This window comes from Oncorhynchus mykiss, chromosome 4 (assembly GCF_013265735.2).
Source record: "Oncorhynchus mykiss isolate Arlee chromosome 4, USDA_OmykA_1.1, whole genome shotgun sequence".
NCBI classification, from domain to species: Eukaryota; Metazoa; Chordata; class Actinopteri; order Salmoniformes; family Salmonidae; genus Oncorhynchus; species Oncorhynchus mykiss.
Window position 1 is genome coordinate 6420614 of NC_048568.1, and position 26619 is coordinate 6447232.

Below are 26619 nucleotides of genomic sequence, written 5' to 3' on the forward strand. Positions count from 1 at the left end.
AATTTCTAATCACTTGGGCTAGGCTGTAGCTGTCTTTTCCCACTGAAAATGCAATGCACCAACGTCTCATCACTAAGCTAAGGACTCTGGAACTAAACACCTCCCTCTGCAATTGGATCCTGGACTTCATCAAGTAGGCAACAACACGTCTGCCACGCTGATCCTTAACACTAGGGCTCCTTAGGGTTGTGTACTTAGTCTCCTCCTATACTCCCTGTTCACCCATGACTGCGTGGCCAAACACGACTACAACACCATCATTAAGTTTGCTGACGACACAAAAGTGGTAGGCCTGATCACCGACAATGATGAGATGGCCTATAGGGAGGAGGTCAGAGACCTGGCAGTGTGGTGCCAAGACAACAACTTCTCCCTCAATATGAGCAACACAAAGGAGCTGATCGCGGACTACAGGAAAAGGCGGGCCGAACAGGCCCCATTTAACATCTACGGGGCTGTAGTGGAGCGGGTCAAGAGTTTCAAGTTCCTTGGTGTCCACATCACCAACGACCTATCATGGTCCAAACACACCAACACAGTTGTGAAGAGGGAGTGACAAAACCTTTTCCCCCTCTGGAGACTGAAAATATTTGGCATGGGTCCCCAGATCCTCAAAAGGTTCTACAGCTGTACCATCGGGAGCATCCTGACCAGTTGCATCACCGCCTGTTATGGCAACTGCTCGGCATCTGACAGTAAGGCGTTACAGAGGGTAGTGCAAACGGCCCAGTACATTAAGATTCCTGCCATCCAGGACCTATATAATAGGCGGTGTCAGAGGAAAGCCCATAAAATTGTCAGGACTCCTGTCAGCCAAGTTCTCTGCTACAGCTCGGCAAGCGGTACTGGAGCACCAAGTCTCGGACCAAAAGGTTCCTCAACAGCTTCTACCCCCCCAGCCATAAGACTGCTGAACAATTAATAAAATCAAGCATTTCACGGTAAGGTCTACACTATTCGGCTTATGTGAGAAATAAAGTTTAAGATTTAATTTTGACATGAAGTAACTGCTTAGCTCTCACTGCAGTGTTCGTGGTGGTTGGCAGAGAGGCTTGAGTTAGGAGAGGGTCTCCATCTTCCTGGAGTAGTTTCATGACTGGGCCCTCCCCTGTCAACAATGTCATGTGTGTTTCAGTCCATGCACTCACTCCACAAAGTTGTGTAGAGCGCAGCAAGCCAAAACATCTTCCTCCACTCTCTCGGCATGAAGGTTGATGGTGGTCGGGAAGACTCTGAAACGATTGGCTAGGATGCCAAAGGCTTTTCCCACGATCCTCCAAGCATGTGCCAGCCTGTAGTTGAAGACGTTTTTGGGCTCTTCAAGTTGCCAGTGTGGATATGGCTTCATGAGGTACGGCCTCAGGGGAAATGCCTCATCTGCAGTGATGGTGTACGGAGCCAGATGGTCAGTGCTTGGAAGGGTCACAGCAGCAGGGATGTCGGCGATCCTCTCCTTCAGGGCATTCTGTAAAGAACATCCGCCAAACAACCACGCCGTCCGAAACCCCTCCATGGCATCCAACATCGACGTACAGGAAACTGTAATTCCTGTCCACTAGTGACATCAACACAATGGAGAAGTTGTGCGCGTGATTGTAGAATGTGGATCCGGAGAGCATCAGTCCAAGATATATTTTTTTAGCAAGAAACGTTCCCTGAAAATAAGGGAATTACTATTTCAGTCGGTTCCCTTTCGGTTTGCAGTTAGGCAACATTGTGCAACATTCATCAACTCAATACCAGTTGCATTGTCTGAAAGCTGTCGGAAAGCTCCAGACACTGCAGTATGGAACAGAAAAGAAACGTTAAAGAAACCATATACAGTGATGGCCCAGGCTTGCTTCTACAGGTAGGGTGTAGTACACCGCCTGTTGGACACAGTCACTCACTATTCAGACTATTCTAATGAGAGATGCATTAGAGCGTCACTGTCTTGACTCAGACTGTGCAGACTGCTATTGAGAACAATGTAGCCTATTATCTCTGCTCAGACTTTGACGAGAGTAATAGGCTATCATTATATGTCTCTCCAGAATTTGCTATTGGGAGTCATGTTATGCTAGTGGATGTAGCTAGTAACAATGTACTGTAGCTAGAAATGCCACCAATTTTTTTTTTTTTTATTTATTGTATTTTTTTTTATCTCCTCTCGTCCGCCCCACTTACGTGTGGCTATCAAATGATCCTTTCAACACCGCCCGCCACTCCTGTTGTCTGAGGGAATGTCAGCCACGCTTTGATGCCCTCTGTCCTCACTCTCTCGCTCACTCCTTCCCTTTCTTTCTTTCTTTCTTTCCCTCTCTCTCTTTTTTCTTATTCACTTGCTTCCTGGGAGCTGATTTTTATGTTGCTTTTAAAAAGCTGGCGTGTGTCTCAATTCAGCCCTTTTCCAAGTTATCATCCCTCCCTTCATCCCTCCTTTCATCCAGCTCTCTTTTCTTTCCCCTTATCATCCCCCTATTTCATGTTTTATGTTGTGCTTACGGGAGACAATAAAATCACAGTCAGAGGGGTGGGGACAGGATATTTTAAGGCCCATTAGACGTACGTAGAGGTATGGTAGGAGGAGAGCGAGGGATAAGCAAGTTAAAAGAAAGTGAGGTAGAGAGCCCTGAAAGAGAGAAAAGTATGAAAGGGAGAGAGAGAGAAAATAAAGAAACACATGAAAGGTAGAGAGAGGAATGAAAGTGGTAGAGAGAAATATGAAAGGTACAGAGAAAGTGAGAAAGGTAAAAAGAAAGAGGGAGGGAAAGTTAGAGAAGGGGTGTGGGGTGCATTGGAACAAGGAGGCATTGTGTAGGCCCCTTCTGGTAAAGATTGACAGTCTGAATTGCACCATGCTACAGCAGTCCTCAAAGCCATACTAGTCTGCTTCTGTTCAGTCTCCCTTGGCCTGTGGCAACCTCAGGTAAGCTCAGAGAGGGACGATAAAAAGCGAAAGAAAGATGGAAGGAAAAAGGGAGTCCTGCCAATGATTGTTTTGGCAACCTCAGGTAGACTCAGGATGAGGAAGAGGGAGGGAGAAATGATGATAAGAGATGGAGCTGATGTAGTAAGATGAGAAGAACAGGCAGCGGAGATGAGAAAGGAGGAAATGGTGAGGAAAGGAAAGGTCCCACTCCTCAGCCTTATCCCTCCATTCAAACAGTAGTACCCTGTGACGCTGTCTCTGTCTGTCGTCTGGGTCTTTCTATCTGGCTGTGTGTGCATGCACTACGTGTGTGTCTCCAGTGAGCCAAACAATAAGAGACTCTTATAGGCTAGCTGCTAGCTGTTCCAACAGGCCTTTTGTGGGTGGGGATCTCCCTGGTTAAGTCCTATTGAACATGCCTGTGTATAGGCTTCACTCAGCCCCTGTTCTTTAAACCCTCGGAGGTGCTACTCTGCCTCTCCACTTGTTGTTCTCTCCTCTGTGAACAGCCCTTCGGGTAAGCCTGTTTAAACCAGGCAAAGCTCTCCCTTTCAGGGCCCACCCACTCCCCCCCCTTTTGAATGGAAATTCCTTTCTTCCCGCCTGGGCTTTTGAACCTTCCCGAAAAGGTATGTGGTGTAACTGTTAATGCATTAAATTGATGAATGGCGACAGTCAGCGTGTGTTTTATCTCCCGTGCCCCTCCGCCCCCTCATCAACTCTTCCCCCCTACCCATCTCTCAGAGTGAAAGTGTCCCCTTGCCCACATGGGTCAGCGGGACAGGCACGCGCTAGCCAAGAGGTCAGTGGGGAGACCATTGTTTGTGTTTGGGGAGGGCGGTTAGGAGGGGAGTTGTGGATACTCCCTCAACAACCCCTGGGATGCTAAGCAGTAAGTAGCCTCTAGTGTGCTGAGAGAGAGCTTTAAAGATACTATCTCAAGCCCCAACAGATGTTAAAAGCACAAACTGGGGGTTGAATGGCAATCTCCAGATTGTTGCTTTAAAGTTCCCCTTCAGAGCCCCAGGAGAAGCTTAGCGAGCAGGCTCCCAGTTGAACATTCTCTCCTTGTCTAAAGTTTACACACGAAGCCCACATATAGTGCATTCTGTTCTGCCTCGCGCGGGGCTCGAACCCGCAACATTCTGCACAACAACATGCACTTTTGAGTGCCCGTTCGATTTACAGTACCTTCAGAGAGTACCTTCAGAGAGTACCTTCAGAGAGTACCTTCAGAGAGTACCTTCAGAGAGTACCTTCAGAGAGTACCTTCAGAGAGTACCTTAAGAGAGTACCTTAAGAGAGTACCTTAAGAGAGTACCTTCAGAGAGTACCTTCAGAGAGTACCTTCAGAGAGTATTTACACCCATGGACTTTTCCACATTTTGTTTTGTTACAGATGGAATTGTAAATGGTAAAAAAACAAAACATTTGTCACTGGCCTACACACGGTACCCATAATGTGGAATTATGTTTTTTACAAGTTAATTTAAAAAATGAAAATCTGACATGTCTTGAATCAATAAGTTATGACACACCTACATTTGCTTAACAAGCCACATATCACATTTTATATGTCACATGCGCCGAATACAACCTTACCGTAAATTCTTAATTACAAGCCGTTCAAGAAATAGAGTTAAGAAAATATTTACTAAATACACTAAAGTATAAATTAAAATAAACAGTAGCACAAAAAAATGAGGCTATATACAGGGTGTACTGGTACCGAGTCAGTGTGCGGGGGTACAGGTTAGTTGAGGTAATTTGTACATGTAGGTAGGGGTAAAGTGACTATGCAACGATAATAAACAGTAGCAGCAGTGTAAAAAAATAAGGGTGGGGGGGGTCAATGTAAATAGTCCGGTTGGCCATTAGTTGTTCAGTAGTCTTATGGCTTGGGGGTAGACGCTGTTGAGGTGCCTTTTGGTCCTAGATTTGGTGCTACGGTACCACTTGCCGTGCGGTAGCAGAGAGTACAGTCTACGACTTGGGTGACTGAAGTCTTTGACAACTTTTTTGGGCCTTCCTCTGACACAGCCTATTATATAGGTCCTGGTTCGCAGGAAGCTTGGCCTCAGTGATGTACTGGGCCATACGCACTACCCTCTGTAGTGCCTTACGGTCAGATGCCAAGCAGTTGCCATACCAGTCGGTGATACAACCGGTCAGGATGCTCTCGATGGTGCAGCTGTATAACTTTTTGAGGATCTGGGGACCCATGCCAAAAAAAAATCATTCTCCTGAGGGGGAAAAGGTGTTGTCGTGCCCTCTTCACAGCTGTCTTGGTATGTTTGATAGTGATTTGGACACCGAGAAATGTGAAACTCTCGAACCGCTCCACTTTCAATTTTAATGGGGGCCTGTTCGGCCCTCCTTTTCCAATAGTCCACGATCAGCTGCTTTGTCTTGCTCACATTCTGGGAGAGGTTATTGTCCTGGCACCACACTGTCAGGTCTCTGACCTCCTCCCTATAGGCTGTTTCATCATTGTCGGTGATCAGGCCTACCACTGTTGTGTCGTCAGCAAACTTAATGACCAGTTGGAGTCATGCTTGGCCGCGCAGTCGTGGGTGAACAGGGAGTACAGGAGGGGACTAAGCATGCACTCCTGAGGGGCCCCAGCGCTGAGGGTCAATGTGGCAGATGTGCTGTTGCCTACTCCTTCCACCTTGGGGTGGCCCGTCAGGAAGTCCAGGATCCAGTTGCAGTGGGAGGTGGCCAGTCCCAGGGTCCTTAGCTTAGTGATGAGCTTTGTGGGCACTATGGTGTTGAACGCCGAGCTGTGGTCAATGAACAGCATTCTCACATCGGTTGGAAAGAGCAGTGTGGAGTGCAATGGAGATTGCATCATCTGTGGATCTGTTGTGGCGGTATGCGAATTGGAGTGGGTCTAGGGTTTCCGGCATGATCGTGTTGATAAATGGGTTTGGGAGCTTGTCTGCAGAAATAAATGGACAGGCAGAGAAAACATTAGATGCAATACATAAGAAACACTTTCATATCCATACCATCATTTGCTAGATTGAAACTGATTCTAGATTAATTTTCGATTATAGAATGTAGTGACATAAAAACAGTTATTGGTAAGCCGTAGACCAATCAACAGCCAACGTTTACTTTTTTATCTGGGGCCGAGAGAGTCTATTACAAATCAGACAGTACTTAATCTGAAGGAAGTATGGTTTGAAGTGGCTGAAATGATTCAGAAAGGTATTGGGTAGTGAGTGATGCACCGATATGACATTTTTGGCCGATATTTTCCTTGCCTAAAAACCCAATACCGATAACCGATATTTAACATGTTTGTGGTCTTTTAAGCATTCTAGTACAGTTAAATAGTTAATACACACACGGACGCAGCGGTCTAAGGCACTGCATCTCAGTGCAAGAGGCGTCACTACAGTCCCTGGTTTCGAATCCAGGGTGTATCATGATTGGGAGTCCCATAGGGCAGCGCAATTGGCCCAGTGTCGTCCGGGTTTGGCCGGGATAAGCCATCAATGTAAATAAGAATTTGTTCTTAATTAACTGACTTGCTTAGTTAAGTACAAGGTTACACACACACACACACCACACTGACCAGAAAGTAATTTTGTTTGCATTTACGTATATCCCAATTACCAGTAAAACATAATCAAAACCTATTTCTTTCACTTACTTGCAGTTTCGTTGTTCATTTGTTCAGTCGTTTCATTCTCAACCAGGATTTCTATGGAACGCCATTTGGGTCTTTGCGTGTCAAAAAAGATCCATGTCAAATAACACGACATAATCTGTTTCAATTGCTATAGTTAGCTAGCTAAAATAAGGATTAGCCACAATAGTGGACTTTGTGGTTAGCCTTCAAAATAAAAGGCATAATTCTACTATTTGTATTCATTTACATCACTGTCAATGACATACTTTTATGTTGAAGGCAAACCGCAAATTCCACTATTGTGCCTAATGCCTATTGTGGCTAGCTTCACAACACATAACCCGGTCCAGTCGAGCCTCACAAGCCAGATGAAGCTAGCTGGCTGCTTGTAACGTTAGCTTTGGGCAACAGGGTCAAGTAGCTGGCTAGCTATTTATTTTCATGACCTGAAGTTCAATTTCAAATCGGAAAACAGCAAGTGGCTACCTAGCTAATACTTACTCACAAGGATTCCTAAATCATTGCTAAGAATAATGAAAATGACTGCAGTTTCTACTGGTCATTGTTTTCAGGCTGGTTGTATTGGTGCTAGTTAGGTACCAAGCTAAAGCAAGGTACCCCGGAAGTTGCGGTCGAACAAATGATGCTTTATTACTAACGAGGTATTGTAAAAACATCGTTTGTGGCCGGTGTTTGCTTGTTTGCAGACTTTTTTGTACAGCTGAGACAGTGCTACTGTATCTTTTTTTGCCATGCAAAGACCCAAACGGTGTTCCATAGTATGTATGTCGTGAAGCTAATAGCAGTGACGCTATTACTGTGTAACTCCTGTAGGGAAACATCTGAAAAATAGCGCACTTGGTGGTGTGTACCGGCGCTTGACCAGTCGGCGAAAGCCAACATCACCCACGACAGAGAACGGTTGATGGTCAAAGGCAATGAATTTGAGTTGACTCGCTGAAATGTTCTTACTCTTTCAAATGACTGCTCGACTTGTTGACTGTTGATCCACACAGCAGACATTGATGCACACAGTAGACATTGTGTGGGATAGGTTGGGAATGCTGTGTTGCACGTGTAGCTCAACATTTTATGTTGCGTTATGTCATGTACGTTATATACAGTGCATTGCGAAAGTATTCGGCCCCCTTGAACTTTGCGACCTTTTGCCACATTTCAGGCTTCAAACATAAAGATATAAAACTGTATTTTTTTGTGAAGAATCAACAACAAGTGGGACACAATCATGAAGTGGAACGACATTTATTGGATATTTCAAACTTTTTTAACAAATCAAAAACTGAAAAATTGGGCGTGCAAAATTATTCAGCCCCCTTAAGTTAATACTTTGTAGCGCCACCTTTTGCTGCGATTACAGCTGTAAGTCGCTTGGGGTATGTCTTTATCAGTTTTGCACATCGAGAGACTGAAATTCTTTTCCCATTCCTCCTTGCAAAACAGCTCGAGCTCAGTGAGGTTGGATGGAGAGCATTTGTGAACAGCAGTTTTCAGTTCTTTCCACAGATTCTCGATTGGATTCAGGTCTGGACTTTGACTTGGCCAGTCTAACACCTGGATATGTTTATTTTTGAACCATTCCATTGTAGATTTTGCTTTATGTTTTGGATCATTGTCTTGTAGGAAGACAAATCTCCGTCCCAGTCTCAGGTCTTTTGCAGACTCCATCAGGTTTTCTTCCAGAATGGTCCTGTATTTGGCTCCATCTTCCCATCAATTTTAACCATCTTCCCTGTCCATGCTGAAGAAAAGCAGGCCCAAACCATGATGCTGCCACCACCATGTTTGATAGTGGGGATGGTGTGTTCAGGGTGATGAGCTGTGTTGCTTTTATGCCAAACATAACATTTTGCATTGTTGCCAAAAAGTTCAATTTTGGTTTCATCTGACCAGAGCACCTTCTTCCACATGTTTGGTGTGTCTCCCAGGTGGCTTGTGGCAAACTTTAAACGACACTTTTTATGGATATCTTTAAGAAATGGCTTTCTTCTTGCCACTCTTCCATAAAGGCCAGATTTGTGCAATATACGACTGATTTGTTGTTCTATGGACAGAGTCTCCCACCTCAGCTGTAGATCTCTGCAGTTCATCCAGAGTGATCATGGGCCTCTTGGCTGCATCTCTGATCAGTCTTCTCCTTGTATGAGCTGAAAGTTTAGAGGGACAGCCAGGTCTTGGTAGATTTGCAGTGGTCTGATACTCCTTCCATTTCAATATTATCGCTTGCACAGTGCTCCTTGGGATGTTTAAAGCTTGGGAAATATTTTTGTATCCAAATCCGGCTTTAAACTTCTTCACAAAAGTATCTCGGACCTGCCTGGTGTGTTCCTTGTTCTTCATGATGCTCTCTGCGCTTTTAACGGACCTCTGAGACTATCACAGTGCAGGTGCATTTATACGGAGACTTGATTACACACAGGTGGATTGTATTTATCATCATTAGTCATTTAGGTCAACATTGGATCATTCAGAGATCCTCACTGAACTTCTGGAGAGAGTTTGCTGCACTGAAATTAAAGGGGCTGAATAATTTTGCACGCCCAATTTTTCAGTTTTTGATTTGTTAAATAAGTTTGAAATATCCAATAAATGTCATTCCACTTCATGATTGTGTCCCACTTGTTGTTGATTCTTCACAAAAGAATACAGTTTTATATCTTTATGTTTGAAGCCTGAAATGTGGCAAAAGGTCGCAAAGTTCAAGGGGGCCGAATACTTTCGCAATGCACTGTAGGTATGCACGGTGGCTAGACATCGGGCCATTTTTAGGTAAATGATCATCCGATTCCAATATGTTCACAGATATATATCGTGCAACCCTAATTAACAAATGTCTAAATGTCTGTATTTCTGATCAATTTGATGTTATTTTAATGGACAAAAAAATAGGCTTTATTTTTAGCATTATTAGGTCTACTTTACAGTATTGTCGCCTACTGTACCTGTTAATTTTCCTGTGCTTTCGCGTCCAGGACAGCCCTTAGTTAGAAACTCCAGTGTAGATTTGGCCTTGTGTTTTAGGTTATTGTCCTGCTGAAAGGTCTCAAGTTAATGTCAAATGCTCAAGTACAGTGAAATCTCTTTAGGTGAATTAATCTCCCAGTGTCTGGTGGAAAGCAGATTTTCCTCTGGGAGGTTGCCTGAGCTTAGCTCCATTCCCTTTCTATTTCATCCTGAAAAAATCCCCAGTCCTTAACTATTACAAGCATACCCATACCATGATGCTGCTATCAAAATGCTTGGATATATGGAGAGTGGTACTCAGTAATGTGTTGAATTGGATTTACCACAAACCTTATTTGTATTCAGGACAAAATATAATTTTCCTTGCCATTTCTTGCAGTATTACTTTAGTGCCTTGTTGCAAACAGGATGCATGCTTTGGAATATTTATTATTATGTACAGGCTTCCTTCTTTTCACTCAGTCAATTATGTTAGTATTGTGGAGTAACTGTAATGTTGTTGATCCATCCTCAGTTTTCTCCTATGCAGCCATTAAACTCTGTAACTGTTTTAAAGTCACCATTGGCCTCATGGTGAAATCCCTGAGTGGTTTCCTTCCTCTTTGTAGTGACTGAGTATATTTGATAAAGCATCCAAAGTGTGATTAATAACGTCACTGTGCTGCAAGGGATATTCAATATCTGCTTTATTTTTTATTTATTTTACTTATCTACAAATAGGTGTCCTTTGCGAGGCATTGGAAAACCTCCCTGGTGTTTGGCTGATTCTGTGTTTTGAAATTCACTGCTCGACTGAGGGACCTTACAATTATCTGTATGTGTGGGGATACAGAGATGTGGTAGTCACTCAAAATTCATGTTAAACACTATTATTGCACACCGAGTGAGTCCATGCATCATCTTATGTGACTTGCTTAGCACTTTATTGCTGAGCTTTAGGCTTGCCATGACAAAGGAGTCGACTACTTATTGACTGAAGACATTTCAGCTTTTCATGTAATTAAAACATAATTCCACTTTGACATTATGAGGCATTGTGTGTAGGCCAGGTGACCAATATAGATATATTTAATCCATTTTAAATTCAGGCTGTAACACAACAAAATGCGGGAGGAGTGTGAATACTTTCTGAAGACACTAAGTAGTAGGCAAGCCAGATTTCATACACGGCCACTGTCTCTAGTCTACAGCATACTGTAAATGACCTTTTAAGATGATTTCTCCAATGGGAGACGGCAGCCCAGAGTAGAGAGTATTTGCAGACAGACACTCATCCTGACTGTGGGCTGTAGTCAGAGTGACCACTCATTCCCTGTCTGCCTCCCCACCAACCCACTGCTCATACACTATATATACACAAAAGTATGTGGACACCCCTTCAAATTAGTGGATTTGGCTATTTCAGCCACACCCGTTACTGACAGGTGTATAAAATTGAGCACACAGCCATGCAATCTCCATAGACAAATATTGGCGGTAGAACGGCCTTACTAAAGAGCTCAGTGACTTTCAACGTGGCACCGTCATAGGATGCCACCTTTCCAACAAGTCAGTTCTTCAAATTGCTGCCCTGCTAGAGCTGCCCCGGTCACCTGTAAGTGCTGTTATTGTGACGTGGAAACGTCTAGGAGCAACAACGGCTCAGCTGTGAAGTAGTAAGCCACACTAGCTCACAGAACGGGTCCACCGAGTGCTGAAAGGTATAGTGCTTTAAAATCATCTGTCCTCCGTTGCAACACTCACTACTGAGTTCCAAACTGCCTCTGGAAGCAACGTCAGCACAATAACGTTGGGAGCTTCATGAAATGGGTTTCCATGGCAGAGCAGCCATGGAAGCCGAAGATCACCATGCGCAATGCCAAGAATCGGCTTGAGTGGTGTAAAGATCTCCACCATTGGCCTCTGGAGCAGTGGAAACGCATTCTCTGGAGTGATAAATCACGCTTCACCATATGGCAGTCCGACAGACAAATCTGGGTTTGGAGGATGCCAGGAGAACGCTACCTGCCCCAATGCATAGTGCCAACTGTAAAGTTTGGTGGTGGAGGAATAATGGTCTGGGGCTGTTTTTCATCGTTTGGGCAAAGCCTACTTAGGGACATTCCAGACAATTATTTGCTTCCAACTTTGTGGCAACAGTTTGGGGAAGGCCCTTTCCTGTTTCAGCATGACAATGCCCCTATGCACAAAGCGAGGCCCATACAGAAATGTTTTGTTGCAATCGGTGTGGAAGAACTTGAGACTGGCATGCACAGAGCCCTGACTTCAACCCCATCGAACACCTTTGGGATGAATTGGAACGCCGACTGCGAGCCAAGCCTAATCTCCCAACGGCAGTGCCCAACCTCATTAATGCTCTTGTGGCTGAATGGAAGCAAGTCCCTGCAGCAATGTTCCAACATCTAGTGGAAAGCCTTCCCAGAAGAGTGGAGGCTTTTATATAAGCAACGGGGGGGACCAACTCCATAATAATGCCCATGATTTTGGAATGAGATGTTCGACGAGCAGGTGTCCACATAGATTTGCTCATGTAGTGTACCTGAGCACTACCTCTCTATGCATTCCTGCTGGTACCTGACACACCTCAGCGTACTATGGTCAGAGCCAGGGTTCTGACCACAGTACGCCTCCTTTTTTTATTTTGCATAGTTGATCATGAGAGTTTATTACATTAGCACACACATTAACTCAACATTTAATGCATCTCTCTCTCTCTCTCTCTCTCGAACCATGTGAAAAGCCTGGATCCCACATCTCTTTGACCTACAGTAGGCCTTTATCTAATCAGTGAGACCATGTGTGACAGTGTTGACACAACACAGCAGTCCCTCCCTAATCTCCGTCCTACCTGACCCACTCTAACGCCGGGGTCAGGCCACGAGGCCATCACATGACCGTAAATGAGGAACTAATTATCGTCGGGCCTCAGGTCCTCCGGTTTCCAGCTTTTTGATAGGCTGACGGGGGTAGAATATCACATGATGGGGGTGGAAGCACAATTACATCCGAGGTCTGGACATTCCATAAAACTGTCTGACAGACTGATTCTTATCGCATGACTTAGGTGTTATAACAAGGTGTATAAGTGGAAGCTGCAACTCTGCATCAGCTGTTTTGGGGGCTGGTTGTGTTGTCATGCCTCATACATATGCCCTTAGTACCTGCTTGTGTATTACATTCATGCATGTGTGCTTATGTTTAATTATCTTGAGAATTGATCTCAAGTCATCTGCTTACCAGTTTGCGCATGCTAAACAATCTCGATACCACCACACTGTCTCGTGAAAACAATGATGAGATTGTTAACGTGGCTATAACGAGCTGTGGCTCAAAGCAGCCTCAAACGTTTTCAGTCAGACTCTCACAATTTCCATATAGAGTTGAAACATCTAGCCAACATTTTGAATTGAATAACATTGCTTGTGAACTTCAGAGCTGTAATGATTTGACACGTTAGCTTTCGTTACAGGCAAGTACAAGTGCATGCTAGTAGTAAGGATGCTGTCTGAGCTGGTTGTGTTGTTGTTTGTGTGTGTGGTCCTGTCATGGGGAATGCCAAGTTCACCCTTACTCTCTCTGCAGCGGGCAGGTCTATGCCAGCTGGCCTGTGTGTGTGTGTGTCTGCGCATTAAGCTTACTGTATGCCAAAGAAACACTGTGTGCTATTCACACCAAGCTAACTTCGCTTTGCATTTTATGATCAATGAAATCGGCAAGGCAAAACCCTGCTATACCTGACTGCAAACATCTGGCCTTTGACTATGGCAATCCCTTCAAAGTAGCCTACTGTTATAGTTAAAAGCTTAAAAGTAAAATGTTTTTGGTTTAACTTCAAGTGCACTTGGAAAGGTACACAGGTAAAGCAATGAATAAAACAGTGAAAGATCAGAGGCTCCACTGTTGTCTGTTTATGACCTGTTACTCTGAACTATGAGAGTTTCATGACCAAGTTCCATGGAACTACTGCACTGTTAAGAGGTAACTATGGTCATGGTAAAGGTGATTATGTGTGTGTCACTGTGTATGGGGATAGTTCCTACTTCCTCTAATGTACCTGTAATGTTTGCAAAGCACTCAGCAGTGGGAACCTAAACATTTGAACCTAACATGTTCAGCTAGCTGAATCAAAGTTGCAATTCTTCTTAGCTGACACTTTCAGTTTTGAACCAAGAGATTGCTTACGGCTTTAAAACGACACTAACAAGTCTCCTTGTTTTGGATAAAGTCTGTGCAGCCTCTTATGCATTTTTGTAACACTTTGTTGTAACGTGATTCTTAAGCTGACATGAACAGGCATGACGATGAAGTGCTTTGAGAGACTAGTCAAGGACCATATCAACTCCACCTTCACCTCCACCCTACCTGACACCCTAGACCCACTCCAATTTGCTTACCGCCCAAATAGGTCCACAGACGATGCAATCTCAACCACACTGCACACTGCCCTAACCCATCTGGACAAGAGGAATACCTATGTGAGAATGCTGTTCATCGACTACAGCTCAGCATTTAACACCATAGTGCCCTCCAAGCTCGTCATCAAGCTCGAGACCCTGGGTCTCGACCCCGCCCTGTGCAACTGGGTACTGGACTTCCTGACGGGCTGCTCCCATGTGGTGAGGCTAGGCAACAACATCTACACCCCGCTGATCCTCAACAATGGGGCCCCACAAGGGTGCATTCTGAGCCCTCTCCTGTACTCCCTGTTCACCCACGACTGCGTGGCCACGCACGCCTCCAACTCAATCATCAAGTTTGCGGACGACACAACATTGGTAGGCTTGATTTCCAACAACGACGAGACGGCCTACAGGGAGGAGGTGAGGGCCCTCGGAGTGTGGTGTCAGGAAAATAACCTCACACTCAACGTCAACAAAACGAAGGAGATGATTGTGGACTTCAGGAAACAGCAGAGGGAACGCCCCCATATCCACATCGATGGAACAGTAGTGGAGAGGGTAGTAAGCTTTAAGTTCCTCGGCGTACACATCACAGACAAACTGAATTGGTCCACCCACACAGACAGCATCGTGAAGAAGGCGCAGCAGCGCCTCTTCAACCTCAGGAGGCTGAAGAAATTCGTCTTGTCACCAAAAGCACTCACAAACTTCTACAGATGCACAATCGAGAGCATCCTGTCGGGCTGTATCACCGCCTGGTACGACAACTGCTCCGCCCACAACCGTAAGGCTCTCCATAGGGTAGTGAGGTCTGCACAACGCATCACCGGGGGCAAACTACCTGCCCTCCAGGACACCTACACCACCCGATGTTACAGGAAGGCCATAAAGATCATCAAGGACATCAACCACCCGAGCCACTGCCTGTTCACCCCGCTATCATCCAGAAGGCGAGGTCAGTACAGGTGCATCAAAGCTGGGACCGAGAGACTGAAAAACAGCTTCTATCTCAAGGCCATCAGACTGTTAAACAGCCACCACTAACATTGAGTGGCTGCTGCCAACACACTGACTCAACTCCAGCCACTTTAATAATGGGAATTGATGGGAAATGATGTAAAATATATCACTAGCCACTTTAAACAATGCTACCTAATATAATGTTACATACCCTACATTATTCATCTCATATGTATATGTATATACTGTACTCTATATCATCTACTGCATCTTTATGTAATACATGTATCACTAGCCACTTTAACTATGCCACTTTGTTTACATACTCATCTCATATGTATATAGTGCACTCAATACCATCTACTGTATCTTGCCTATGCCGCTCTGTACCATCACTCATTCATATATCTTTATGTACATATTCTTTATCCCCTTACACTTGTGTCTATAAGGTAGTAGTTTTGGAATTGTTAGCTAGATTACTTGTTGGTTATTACTGCATTGTCGGAACTAGAAGCACAAGCATTTCGCTACACTCGCATTAACATCTGCTAACCATGTGTATGTGACAAATAAAATTTGATTTGATTTGAAATGACATCTGTTATGTCATTGGTAAGTCCTTATTTTCGTTGGGTTCAAGTAAAGTGGAACATTGGTTTCAAACATTATCGCACCGGGCCTGTACTGAGAAAGTCACTCGTGAAAGCACTTCCCCTCTCCCATACGATGAAGTCTGTCTCAGTCCCAAATTAAAGTGCAGGAATAGGGTACTTTCGACCAGAGCCCGATGAGCTCTGGTCAAAAGTAGCGCACGTTACAGGGAATAGGGTGCCATTTGGGACACATCTGTTTATCTTGACGACTTTTGTCCTGAATGGTCCACTGCCAGCTGTCAATCATTTGGCTGAATAGTTGTGGGGAAAAAAAGGAGTAAAAAAGACACCGTTTGACAGAGGGGAAAGAAGGAAGGAAGGCAGTACTCGCTCCTTTATCTGCACTCTCCTTCTCGTAGGCAGGAATGTTAATGGTGCCGGTGCTTTGTGATGGGGTTCAGTTCTCCTGATGGGACAGGCTGGTGCCTCACAATGACAGGAGTATGTCAATAGAAATGCCAGAAAATGCTGGCTAATGCCGGAATTAGCTTTAGGATTAATGAGACATGCTAGGCCTGTGGGGTTTCGACCTAACAGCCACATGTAAAATAACATTAATAACAAAGCTTTCTAATAGGCTGCCCATCTCTGTTTTTATACACTTAAAAATATGGGATACAGTTCAAAACATGGCGGTTGGCTAACTTCCTGGTGCGAGTAAAGTAAATGTCGTATAAAAAATGTCATGACAGGCCCGATGAAAAAAAAAATATTGAGGGTATTATTCTGGTGACATGATCATCAATACTTGGGCTGCCATTTGACAAATCAAAATAATCTTGCTATTTTGTCCATAATTAGCTCATCATGTAGGCTATACGTGCGCTCTAGTCAACAATGTGAGGGCTGTGCTGTTGGTTAGAGCACATTTTCCAACACCTGAGTGGGCACACTCACTATATAACACAATTTTTGTTGTTAGAAAACTATCAATAGACTTCAAAATGCAATGGAAACCCATGAAAAAAATGTATTTGGTACATGGGAATTTAACTGCAAACGGTATTATGTGCACTACGTCATCACGAACAGCCTTTTATCGGCAACAAGTACATTTGATGGAAACATATCTGGTGGAGAAATGTATATTTGCATGACAATCTTTTGCCAATTGAATGGAAACCTAGCTACTGAGTCTGAGAATAGACCCACTAATGCTAACAACGAGGTTGTCGGCGGAGACCAGGATTCAGGGTTAGTGGACTTAGCGTTAGCGCAGGTTAGCGAGGGCTTTATCTCAAGCCTAGCCTCAGAGAGCCTTGTATGACTGGAGGCTAACAGCCAATGACACTAGGCTAGGGCGTTTAGCGTTAGCTTGGTGTTGTGGTATTCTAGGCCCGGAGCAATGTTTTTTGAGATGGTTAAGTGAAGGCTGTCAGGCTTGTTGGAAGATGACGCTGCAGTGAATGGCAGCCATCTCATGGACTCTGTGTTTTTTGTACATAATGTCTCCGCCATCATTTCCTCTGTGTATTATTTGTGTCTCTCAGTGGAGGCTCATCAGAGGACGAAAGGGATTAACATCCTCTTCAGTGAGTTTCATAAAAATAAAACAATGAAACAATTTTAAAAAGTTAGTTAAATATATTCTCAAATCACCAAATTATTGATTAAAACACACTGTTTTGCAATGAAGGTCTACAGTTGCCTCAACAGCACTGTAGGGCACAATGGTATAGCTGGAGGACATATATCTTCTGTCCTCCTCTGGGTACATTGACTTCAATACAAAACCTAGGAGGCTCACGCTTATCACCCCCTTCCATAGACTTAAACAGTAATAATGACAACTTCCGGAGGACATCCTCCAACCTAGCAGCATAAATTGACATGTTGTCCACCCAATCAAAGGATCAGAGAATGAATCTAGTACTGAAAGCATAAGCTACAGTTAGCTAGCTCTGCAGTGCATACCATTTGGTGAGTAGATATCTCAGAGAAACAAAGACAATAGTTGAACAGTTAACTAATTAATTTCTTCCAAAATGAAGGAGAAGCAAGAGCGAGATCGAGTGTCATTTTTTTTTTCACTTGCAGATTCACTTAGCTAGCAAATGCAGCTAGCTAGTTTAGCCTACTCAAACACTGCTCAAACAGAGGGATGCTATGTTAGCTAGCTGGCTATGACTATCCAACACAACACTGGAACTCTTCCAAGTCAAGGAAAGGTTTTTGTTTTACTAATGTATTGCCATGGGGCCGCCGGTGTAAGTGCTAAACTGCTTACTGACTGTACGCTAACATTACTGCATGATTGGAACGGGTTGACAATACTTTAGCTATGGTGACAACGATGTAGGCTGTGTGTAGCGGCTTTGATATGGTTTTACTTTCAAATATTTTTTTCGCCTGGTGTGTTGTGCATTGAAATCCACAAGTGAAGGGAAAAGAGAGGAGGAGAGCGCATGTGTGCGAGAAGGAATGCAAGGTGGCTGCTATAAAAGTGAACCGTGTTTATGCGTGAGTGGGGTGTATTCATTCCGCCGATTCTGTTGGAAAAAACTTTCCTTAACTGGAAACAAACGGAACGAGACGGGGATAAACATACCTGAATTTGTCCAATAGAAACTTTAGTTTGCAACTGTTGGACTAATGATTACACTCTAGATCAGTTAGATGCAGGCAAGAGTGTGCAAGGCAGCATTGAATGTGTCACTGTCTGTCAATTCAACTTTTTCTCCCGACCCGCGTCCACCCACATTGTAAACTTTTAATCATGGGTTAGGTTGTAGCAACCTCATGATGGGTACAGGGAACATTTTGGTTTCATGTAGTAGCCTAAACGTATTCATCTTACATTGACCTGGGTGAATGGAATATGAATGACAGTGATCCAATTTGCTGTAATACAAATAAGCCATGCTCATAAAAAAAAAAAAAACTCTTAACCTCTTAAATGTAATGGCAAAATTTAGATTGCCACCTAAATAGACATACCCAAAAGTAACTGCTATTCATGTATGTACATGATTCTGACATACCAAAACTTGGTATATTTGGACATCTGGGAGATTGAGACATCTGGGAGATTGAGGAAATGATCAGGAGATGGATAGGAATTACATAGTTCAGAATACACAAGATCAAGCACACACAAAATAAGTTTTTATTTATTTTGAAAGTCATCGTTCATTGAGAAGCTGTATGTGAATTATTGATTCCCGTAGCTAGAAACACATCAGATGGCTTTAACAATTTTAGAATCAAAAAATGGGATTGATAGACTTAACTAGAAATGGGCAGATGTTTTAGTAAGTGATGTCCCTAAACCTCTCCAATGTGGACCTTGTCTGTAAATTAGATCATTCAATTGCTATTACATATTTGCAATCCCTAAATGCTGTTTGTTCAGTGTAAAAACAATCTCTACATTATCAACCTCTTTCTGTACAGCACTTTGTGACATCGGCTGATGTAAAAAGGGCTTTAGAAATACATTTGATTGATTTCAACCTCTCCACAGTGTCAGAATACGGTAATTGCACTGTTTTTGCACACTGGATGTGCCAAAAAGTTATTGTTCACAAAAAAACTAAATTTCTACAACATCAACCTCTCTCAATGTTCTTTCAACCCAATGTATTGGTCCCTCATACAAATAAACTGTTGACAACAGCAATAGAAAAGCAACAGATGTACACAAGAAACACAAACGTGGTTACACACACACACACACACACACACACACACACACACGTGTCCTTCGCTAAAAAAAGGTTCAGAAATAGAAAGAAGCTGAACTATTTACAAATGGCAATCGTGTTCCTTTTACATCCCAGGTGTCACTTTCACCATAGCTTGTGCATGTCGTGATAGTCTTTGAAGCAGTCTCTCTGCCTGAGACAAAAAAAGTGAACTGGCATTTCACTCTTTTCTCCCCCCTGTGTTTTGTGCAATTCTTGCAGTTCTTCCTTTTTGTGTTTTGGCAGGTGTGTTGGATAGTGGTGCTCACTTTGTGTGGGAGGTCTTGTGATGGTGGTGAGGTTGCTTTGGGCCCCCAATTCAGCCATTTCCAACACCCGCTGCCCTCGGAAGGCCAACTGGGAGAGAGGTGTTTGACCTTTTGCTTTGGCCATCTGCTTGTGGGGAATGAAAGCATTTAATGTAGCAAAAAAGACTTAGGCTACTACCAGGTCCTCCGCATCAGATAGGTCGACAGACCCCATGCTGGCATTGTAATCCTTCACAGAAATGGGGACATAATTCCTTTTTCACCCTCCTTGAGACATGGTTGTTATTGAATGCCTTATGCTGTGTGGTGAGCATGGTTACTTATCTAGTGTCCTTCCATTTCACAAAAGCAGCTTGTTAGTCCTGATCCAACGTATCGCCCCCCTCTCTAGTGTCTTTGTCATGTAATTTACAGTTGAAGTCGGAAGTTAAACATACACCCTGGCCAAGTACATTTAAACAAAATTTTTCACAATTCCTGACATTTAATCCTAGTAAAAATTCCCTATCTTAGGTCAGTTAGGATCACCACTTTATTTTAAGAATGTGAAATGTCAGAATAATAGTAGAGAGTGATTTATTTCAGCTTTTATTTCTTTCATCACATTCCCAGTGGGTCAGAAGTGTCAAGCCCTGACCCTTTGAGATCCTTTTTATGGCTCTAGTTTGGTTTGGTCAGGGCGTGAGTTGGGGTAGGCATTTCATTGTGTTGTGTTTCTATGATTTCTATCTCTATGTTTTGGCCGGGTATGGTTCTCAATCAGGGACAGCTGTCTATCGTTGTCTCTGATTGGGAACCATACTTAGGTGCCTTTTTTCCCACCTGTCTTGGTGGGAAGTTGACTTTCTTTATGGCACTTTGCCTTTGAGCTTCATGGTTTGTTTTTGTATTGTTTGTTTTGTCGCGTCATTTTGATCATTAAAGGAAAATGTACGCTAACGAAGCACCTTGGTCCTCTCCTTCAAACAGCCGTGACAGAACTTCCCACCACCAAAAGACCAAGCAACATGGCCAGGAGAGGCAGCCCCTCCAAAAAATGTGGGGCACATGGGAAGGTCGGCGGAGCCGAGGATGGAACCAGAGCCAGTCGGGGTGAAATTGGAGGGGAGCGAAGCAGAGACCGTGAAGGAGTTGATGGGGAAATTGGAGGAGAGAGCTATGAGAGAGCTGCTGTGTTGGTGCATAAGGCACGACATTCACCCTATGGAGCGTGTCCTCGAGTTGATGTCACCTGAGTCAGCTCTCCATACTCGTCCTGAGGTGCGTGCTAGCCGTCTGGTGAAGACTGTGCCAGCCCCTCGCACCAGGCCTCCTGTGCACCTCCCCAGCCCTGCACGTCTTGTGCCAGCTTGGCGCTCCAGACCTCCAGTGCGCCTCCACAGCCCGGTGAGTCCTGCGCCGGTTCTAGGCACGGTTTCGCCAGTTCGCCAGGAGAACCCTGTGCGGCCTGTTCCAGCTCCCCGCACGTGCCGGTCTAAAATGGGCATGTAGCCAAGAGGAGAGGTGCAAGTGCTAAGCACCAGAGATCCAATGCTCCCCACAGCCCGGTTCAACCTGTGCCTGCGCTCTGGAGGTGCCGGGCTAGAGTGGGCATTCAGCCTGGAAGAGTGGTGCCAAGGCTACGCACCAGATCTCCAGTGCTCCTCCACAGCCCGGTCTATCCTGTGCCTCCTCCACGGACCATGCCTCCAGTAGGTCTCCCCACCCTGGTGAGTCCTGTGCCTGCTCCCAGAGCCAAGTCTCCTGTGTGTCTCCCCAGCCTGGTGCGTCCTGCGCCCAGTGTGGCCCTCCAGTCCGGAGCTTCCAGAGGCGCCCTCCAGTCCGGAGCTTCCAGAGGCGCCCTCCTACACAGTGTATGTTAAATGCATGCAAGAGAGCACCAGCTGTTCCAGACGACTGTGTGATCATGCTCTCTGTAGCCAATGTGAGCAGGACCTTTAAACAGGTCAACATTCACGAGGCCGCAGGGCCAGACGGATTACCAGGACGTGTACTCGGAGAATGTGTGGACCGACTGGCAAGTGACTTCACTGACATTTTCAACCTGTAATACCTACATGTTTCAAGCAGACCACCATAGTCCCTGTGCCCAAGAAAGCGAAGGTAACCTGCCTAATTGACTACCGAGCCGTAGCACTTACGTCGGCAGCCATTAAGTGGTTTGAAAGGCTGGTCATGACTCACATTAACACCATCATCCCAGAAACCCTAGACCCATTAACATCAGCAGGGCTGTAGTGGAGCGGGTCGAGAATTCCTTGGTCCTCATATCACCAACAAACTATCATGGCCCAAACACATCAAGACAGTCATGAAGAGAACACGACAAAACCTTTCCCCCTCAGGAGACTTGGCATGGGTCCCCAGATCCTCAAAAGATTCTATAGCTGCACCACGAGAGCATACTGACCGGTTTCATCACCGCCTGGTATGGCAACTCCTCGGCATCCGACCATAAGGCACTACAGAGGGTAGTGCGTACGGCCCAGTACATCACTGGGGCAAAGCTTCCTGCCATCCAGGACCTACAGTGCCTTCGGAAAGTATTCAGACCCCTGACTTTTTCCACATTTTGCTACGTTGCAGCCTTATTTTAAAATCTATTAAATATAACATTTTGCTCAGCAATCTACACACACTACCCCATAATGACAAAGTGAAAATAGGTTTTTTGAAATGTTTGCAAATTTATATAAGAAAACCACAAATAAATACATTATTTACATAAGTATTCCGACCCTTTGTTATGAGACCTGAAATTGAGCTCAGGTGCATCCTGCATAAAATGCATTTAGCTCACTGGACAGCTTGCGGCTGTGTTTTCCTTTGTAGTCCTTAATAATTTGCAAGCCCTGCCATACATGACGAGCGCCAAAGCTGTCAAAGTAGTAGCATTCAAACTTACTCCTGTATTAACAATTTGCCTGATTTGTTGGGGGCACATCTGAGGGCATAGCGGAATTTCTTACGTGTCCAGATTAGTTTCCCGCTCCTTGAAAGCGGCAGCTCTACTAGCCTTTAGCTCGATGCGCATGTTGCCTGTAATCCATGGCTTCTGGTTGGGATATGTACGCACGGTCTTCGTGGGGACAATGTCGTCAATTCACTTATTGATGAAGCTGGTGACTGAGGTGGTATACTTCTCAATGCCTTTGGATTAGTCCCGGAACATATTCCAGTCTGTGCTAGCAAAACAGTCCTGTAGCGTAGCATCCACATGCGTCATTTCAGTAATGAGCGAGTCACTGGTACTTCCTGCTTAAGTTTTTGCTTGTTAGCAGGAATCAGCAGGACATAATTATGGTCAGAGTTTCCAAATGGAGGGTGGGGGGGTTTTGTATGCATCTCTGTGTGTGGAGTACATGTGGTCTAGAGTTTTTTTTTTTTCTCCTCTGAAGGCACATGTTACATAGTGGTAGAAATTATGTAAAACGGATTTAACTTTGCCTGCATTAAAGTTCCCGGCCACTAGGAGAGCCACTTCTTGACGAGCATTTTCTTGTTTGCTTATGGCCATATACAGCTCGTTGGGTGCGGTCTTAGTGCCAGCATCGGTTTGTGGTGGTAAATAGACGGCTACGAATAATATAGATGAGAACTCTCTTGGTAGACAGTGTGATCTACAGCTTATCATGAGGTACTCTACCTCAGGCAAGCAATACCTTGAGACTTCTTCAATTTTAAACATTGTGCACCAGCTGTTATTGACAAATAGACACACATCCACCCCTCATATTACCAGATGTAGCTGTTCTGTCCTGCCGATGGAAAACCCAGCCAGCTCTTTATTATCTGTGTCGTCGTTCAGCCACAACTCGGTGAAACATAAGATATTTTAAAAAAACGTTGGTGGGATAGTCTTGAATGGAGATCATCCAGTTTATTCTCCAATGATTGTATGTTGGCCAATAGAACCGATGGTAGAGGCGGGTTACCCACCCGCCGACGAATTTTCACAAGGCGCCCCGATCTCTGCCTCCTGTATTTCTGTCTTTACGTGAATGACGGCGATTTGGGACTGGTCTCAGGGAAGCAGTATATCCTTCACGTCGGATTCATTAAAGAAAAACATCTTTGTCCAGTTCGAGTTGAGTAATCGCTTTTCTGATGTCCAGCAGCTCTTTTCGGTCATAAGAGACGGCTGCAGCAACATTATGTACAAAATACATTACAAACAATGTGAAAAAAAAAAAATAGCACAGTTGGTAAGGAGCCCCTAAAACGGCAGCCATCCCCTCCGGCACCATTATCTGTAGATAGATGTAGGTGTGCTGCTGTTTTCCTGGTAACCGTCGGTAACCATGGTGTTTTTCTCATCTTCTAGGTTACCTGTCCAACGTGTTGAGGAACTACACCGAGCAGGCGGGCGACGGCGACTTCCTGTCTGTCCACTGCCCGCCCCGCACCACCATCGCTATCCAATCGGCTTTCTACGGCAGGAGTGGCCCCTTCCACCCCCAGCAGGGCCCGTCCTACCACAGACCCACCCTTTTAGGGACACTACCACTGGAGGACGACTTGCATTGTTACATGTCCACAGCACTACAGGTAACTGCCCTTCCTTCCATACACACTTACTTCTCTAGAACAGTAACAAAGGTCATGAAATAATGGTCATCTGCTGGTATTGACATTTGTGGGTGATTTTTCCCAAAGCCTTGTAGCAAAATGTGCAAAGGTGACACCCAAGAAACACCCACTTCAAACCACACCCCCAAGCCAACTCGCATTTGGCTCCTGTCATGGCCACTCCTGTCATGGCCGCCAGCATTTCTTGAGGAGCAAGACAAAAAATGAGGTGACATTCCCCTTTTAAGAGCCTCATGTCAGAAAGCTATTGTGCATCTCTGCTGCTTTTTCTAGATAGTCCTCTGTGGAGTGGCATACAGTACACGGCACAGCCTGAAAAACTGCCTTCTTGGAAGTCCTCTTTTTAATGGCTCAGGTGTGTAATGTCATAAAGTCTTCTCCTAAACCCACCACGTGGGGAATGCTGGAGTACAGACTCTCGACATCTAATGTGAGCAGAATTCTATTGATCCGTTATTGGTGAGATCTTGGTTATAAATTATTTCACATATGATGGCAATGATTGCACATGAGATTTTATGAAGGAGTCTACAAAGTTTGACAATGGCTCTAGCAGTGAACATGTTCATTTGACTACGGGTCTGCCTGGATAATTGCCGCCTTGTATTTTAGGTTTGTGTAATTTAGGCAAAATATACAGGCATGGACCTGTATATACAGGCATGGACCTAATGTATTTTGTTGTTGGTTTTTTTTCACCTTTGAGAACAAGTTCTCATTTACAACTGCGACCTGGCCAAGATAAAGCAAAGCAGTTCGACACAAACAACGGAGTTACACATAAACAAACGTACAGTCAATAACACAATAGAAAATCTGTATAGAGTGTGTGCAAATGAAGGAGGTAAGGCAATAAATAGGCCAATAGTGGCAAAGTAATTACAATTTAGCAATTTACACTGGAGTGATATATGTGCAGATGAGGGTGTAAAAAAAGAGCAGAAAAACAAATATGGGGATGAGGTAGGTAGTTGGTTCGATGGGCTACTTACAGATGGGCTGTGTACAGCATTGGCAGCAGAGAACTGGAAGGAAAGGCGGCCAAAGCAGGTAATGGCTTTGGGGATGACCAGTGAAATATACCTGCTGGAGCTCGTGCTACAGTGTTGATATGGTGACCATTGAGCTGAGATAAGGCGGAGCTTTACCTAGAAAAGACTTATAGATGACCTGGAGCCGGTGGGTTTGGCAACAAATATGTAGCGAGGACCAGCCAACGAGAGCATACAGGTGGTGGGTAGGATATGGGGCTTTGGTGACAAAACGGATGGCACTAGACTGCATCCAATGTTGCTGGAGGCTATTTGAGTGTTGGAGGCTATTTTGCCGAAATCAAGGATCGGTAGGATAGTCAGTTTTACTAGGGTGTGTTTGGCAGCATGAGTGAAGGAGGCTTAGTTGCAAAATAGGAAGCCGATTCTAGATTTAATTTTGGATTGGAGATGCTTAATGTGAGTCTGGAAGGAGAGTTTACAGTCTAGCCAGACACCTAGGTACTTATAATTGTCCACATATTCTAAGTCAGAACCATCCAGAGTAATGATGCAAGTCGTGCGGGTGCGGGCAGCGATTGGTTGAAGAGGATACATTTAGTTGTACTAGCATTTAGGAGCAGTTGGAGGCCACGGAAGGAGAGTTGTATGGTGCTGAAGCTCGTTTGGAGGTTTGTTAACACAGTGTCCAAAGAAGGGCCAGATATATACAGATGTATATTCATATTCGGGTTTTGAGATAAGCTTGCTTAATTAGGGCTTGCTCCAGATTTGAGCTAATATTCATTTAGAACACCTGTGTGGGACTCAGTTTTCCATAGAAACATTAATTACTGAGTTTTCTCTGAATCTCCTCATTGTATTTTTCATAGTCTAAAACGACCACAGTACCCCCCTGCAGGTTTGCAGGTTTGATAACCGAAGATGAGTCTTTCATTAGTTCACTGAGTGCCTGTTCTTCTGTCCTGGTGAGGTTGTTCTAAATATGTGTTGTTTGTCTCCTATATACAGACATGGCTTCTTGTTCGACTAACCTACAATAGGTATTAATCGAGGAGTTGTTAACCATAGGACAGAATTAGCTTTTGGGCTTAAAATTAGTAACAGTTTTTTGGGGGGGTTCTAGGCCAGAACTGTAATCTTACTAAATATTTTTTTGCAAATCAACTTTTGCTTTATTAGATCAAGCAGTTAAAAAAAAAATAAAAAATAGTTTGCTAACTGAGATGATACTGTGTATTACTGTCAGCTGCGCTCATTGCACTCACCTGGACTCCTTCACTTTGTTGATTACCCCCTGTATATCGGTCTGTTCTTTGGTTGTGTTCCCTGTTCCCATTATTCCGTATTGTGTTTGTTATGTGTTCCTGTCCAGACGCTTACTGTGATTACTGTGACAAAAAAACACTCTTGCCTTTCAATATCAAATGCATCACCTGTCAACACACAGCTGGACTCACCTGCTCCCGCTTTCTCACGTTGTGCTATTTACAAACACGTGACTGGGTCTGCTGTTCTGGGGAAATAAGCTTCATA

General features: G+C 44.4%; 1 protein-coding gene across 1 annotated transcript in view; it reads left to right on the top strand.

Moving 5' to 3' along the window:
* LOC110521998 (protein eva-1 homolog A) overlaps window positions 1-26619 on the top strand; it is a 160330-nt gene that overhangs the window by 15977 nt on the left and 117734 nt on the right. The window contains exon 2 of the mRNA XM_021600038.2: window positions 23826-24049. Coding sequence (XP_021455713.2) covers window positions 23826-24049 — 224 coding nt within the window. The remainder of the gene's footprint in view (window positions 1-23825; window positions 24050-26619) is intronic.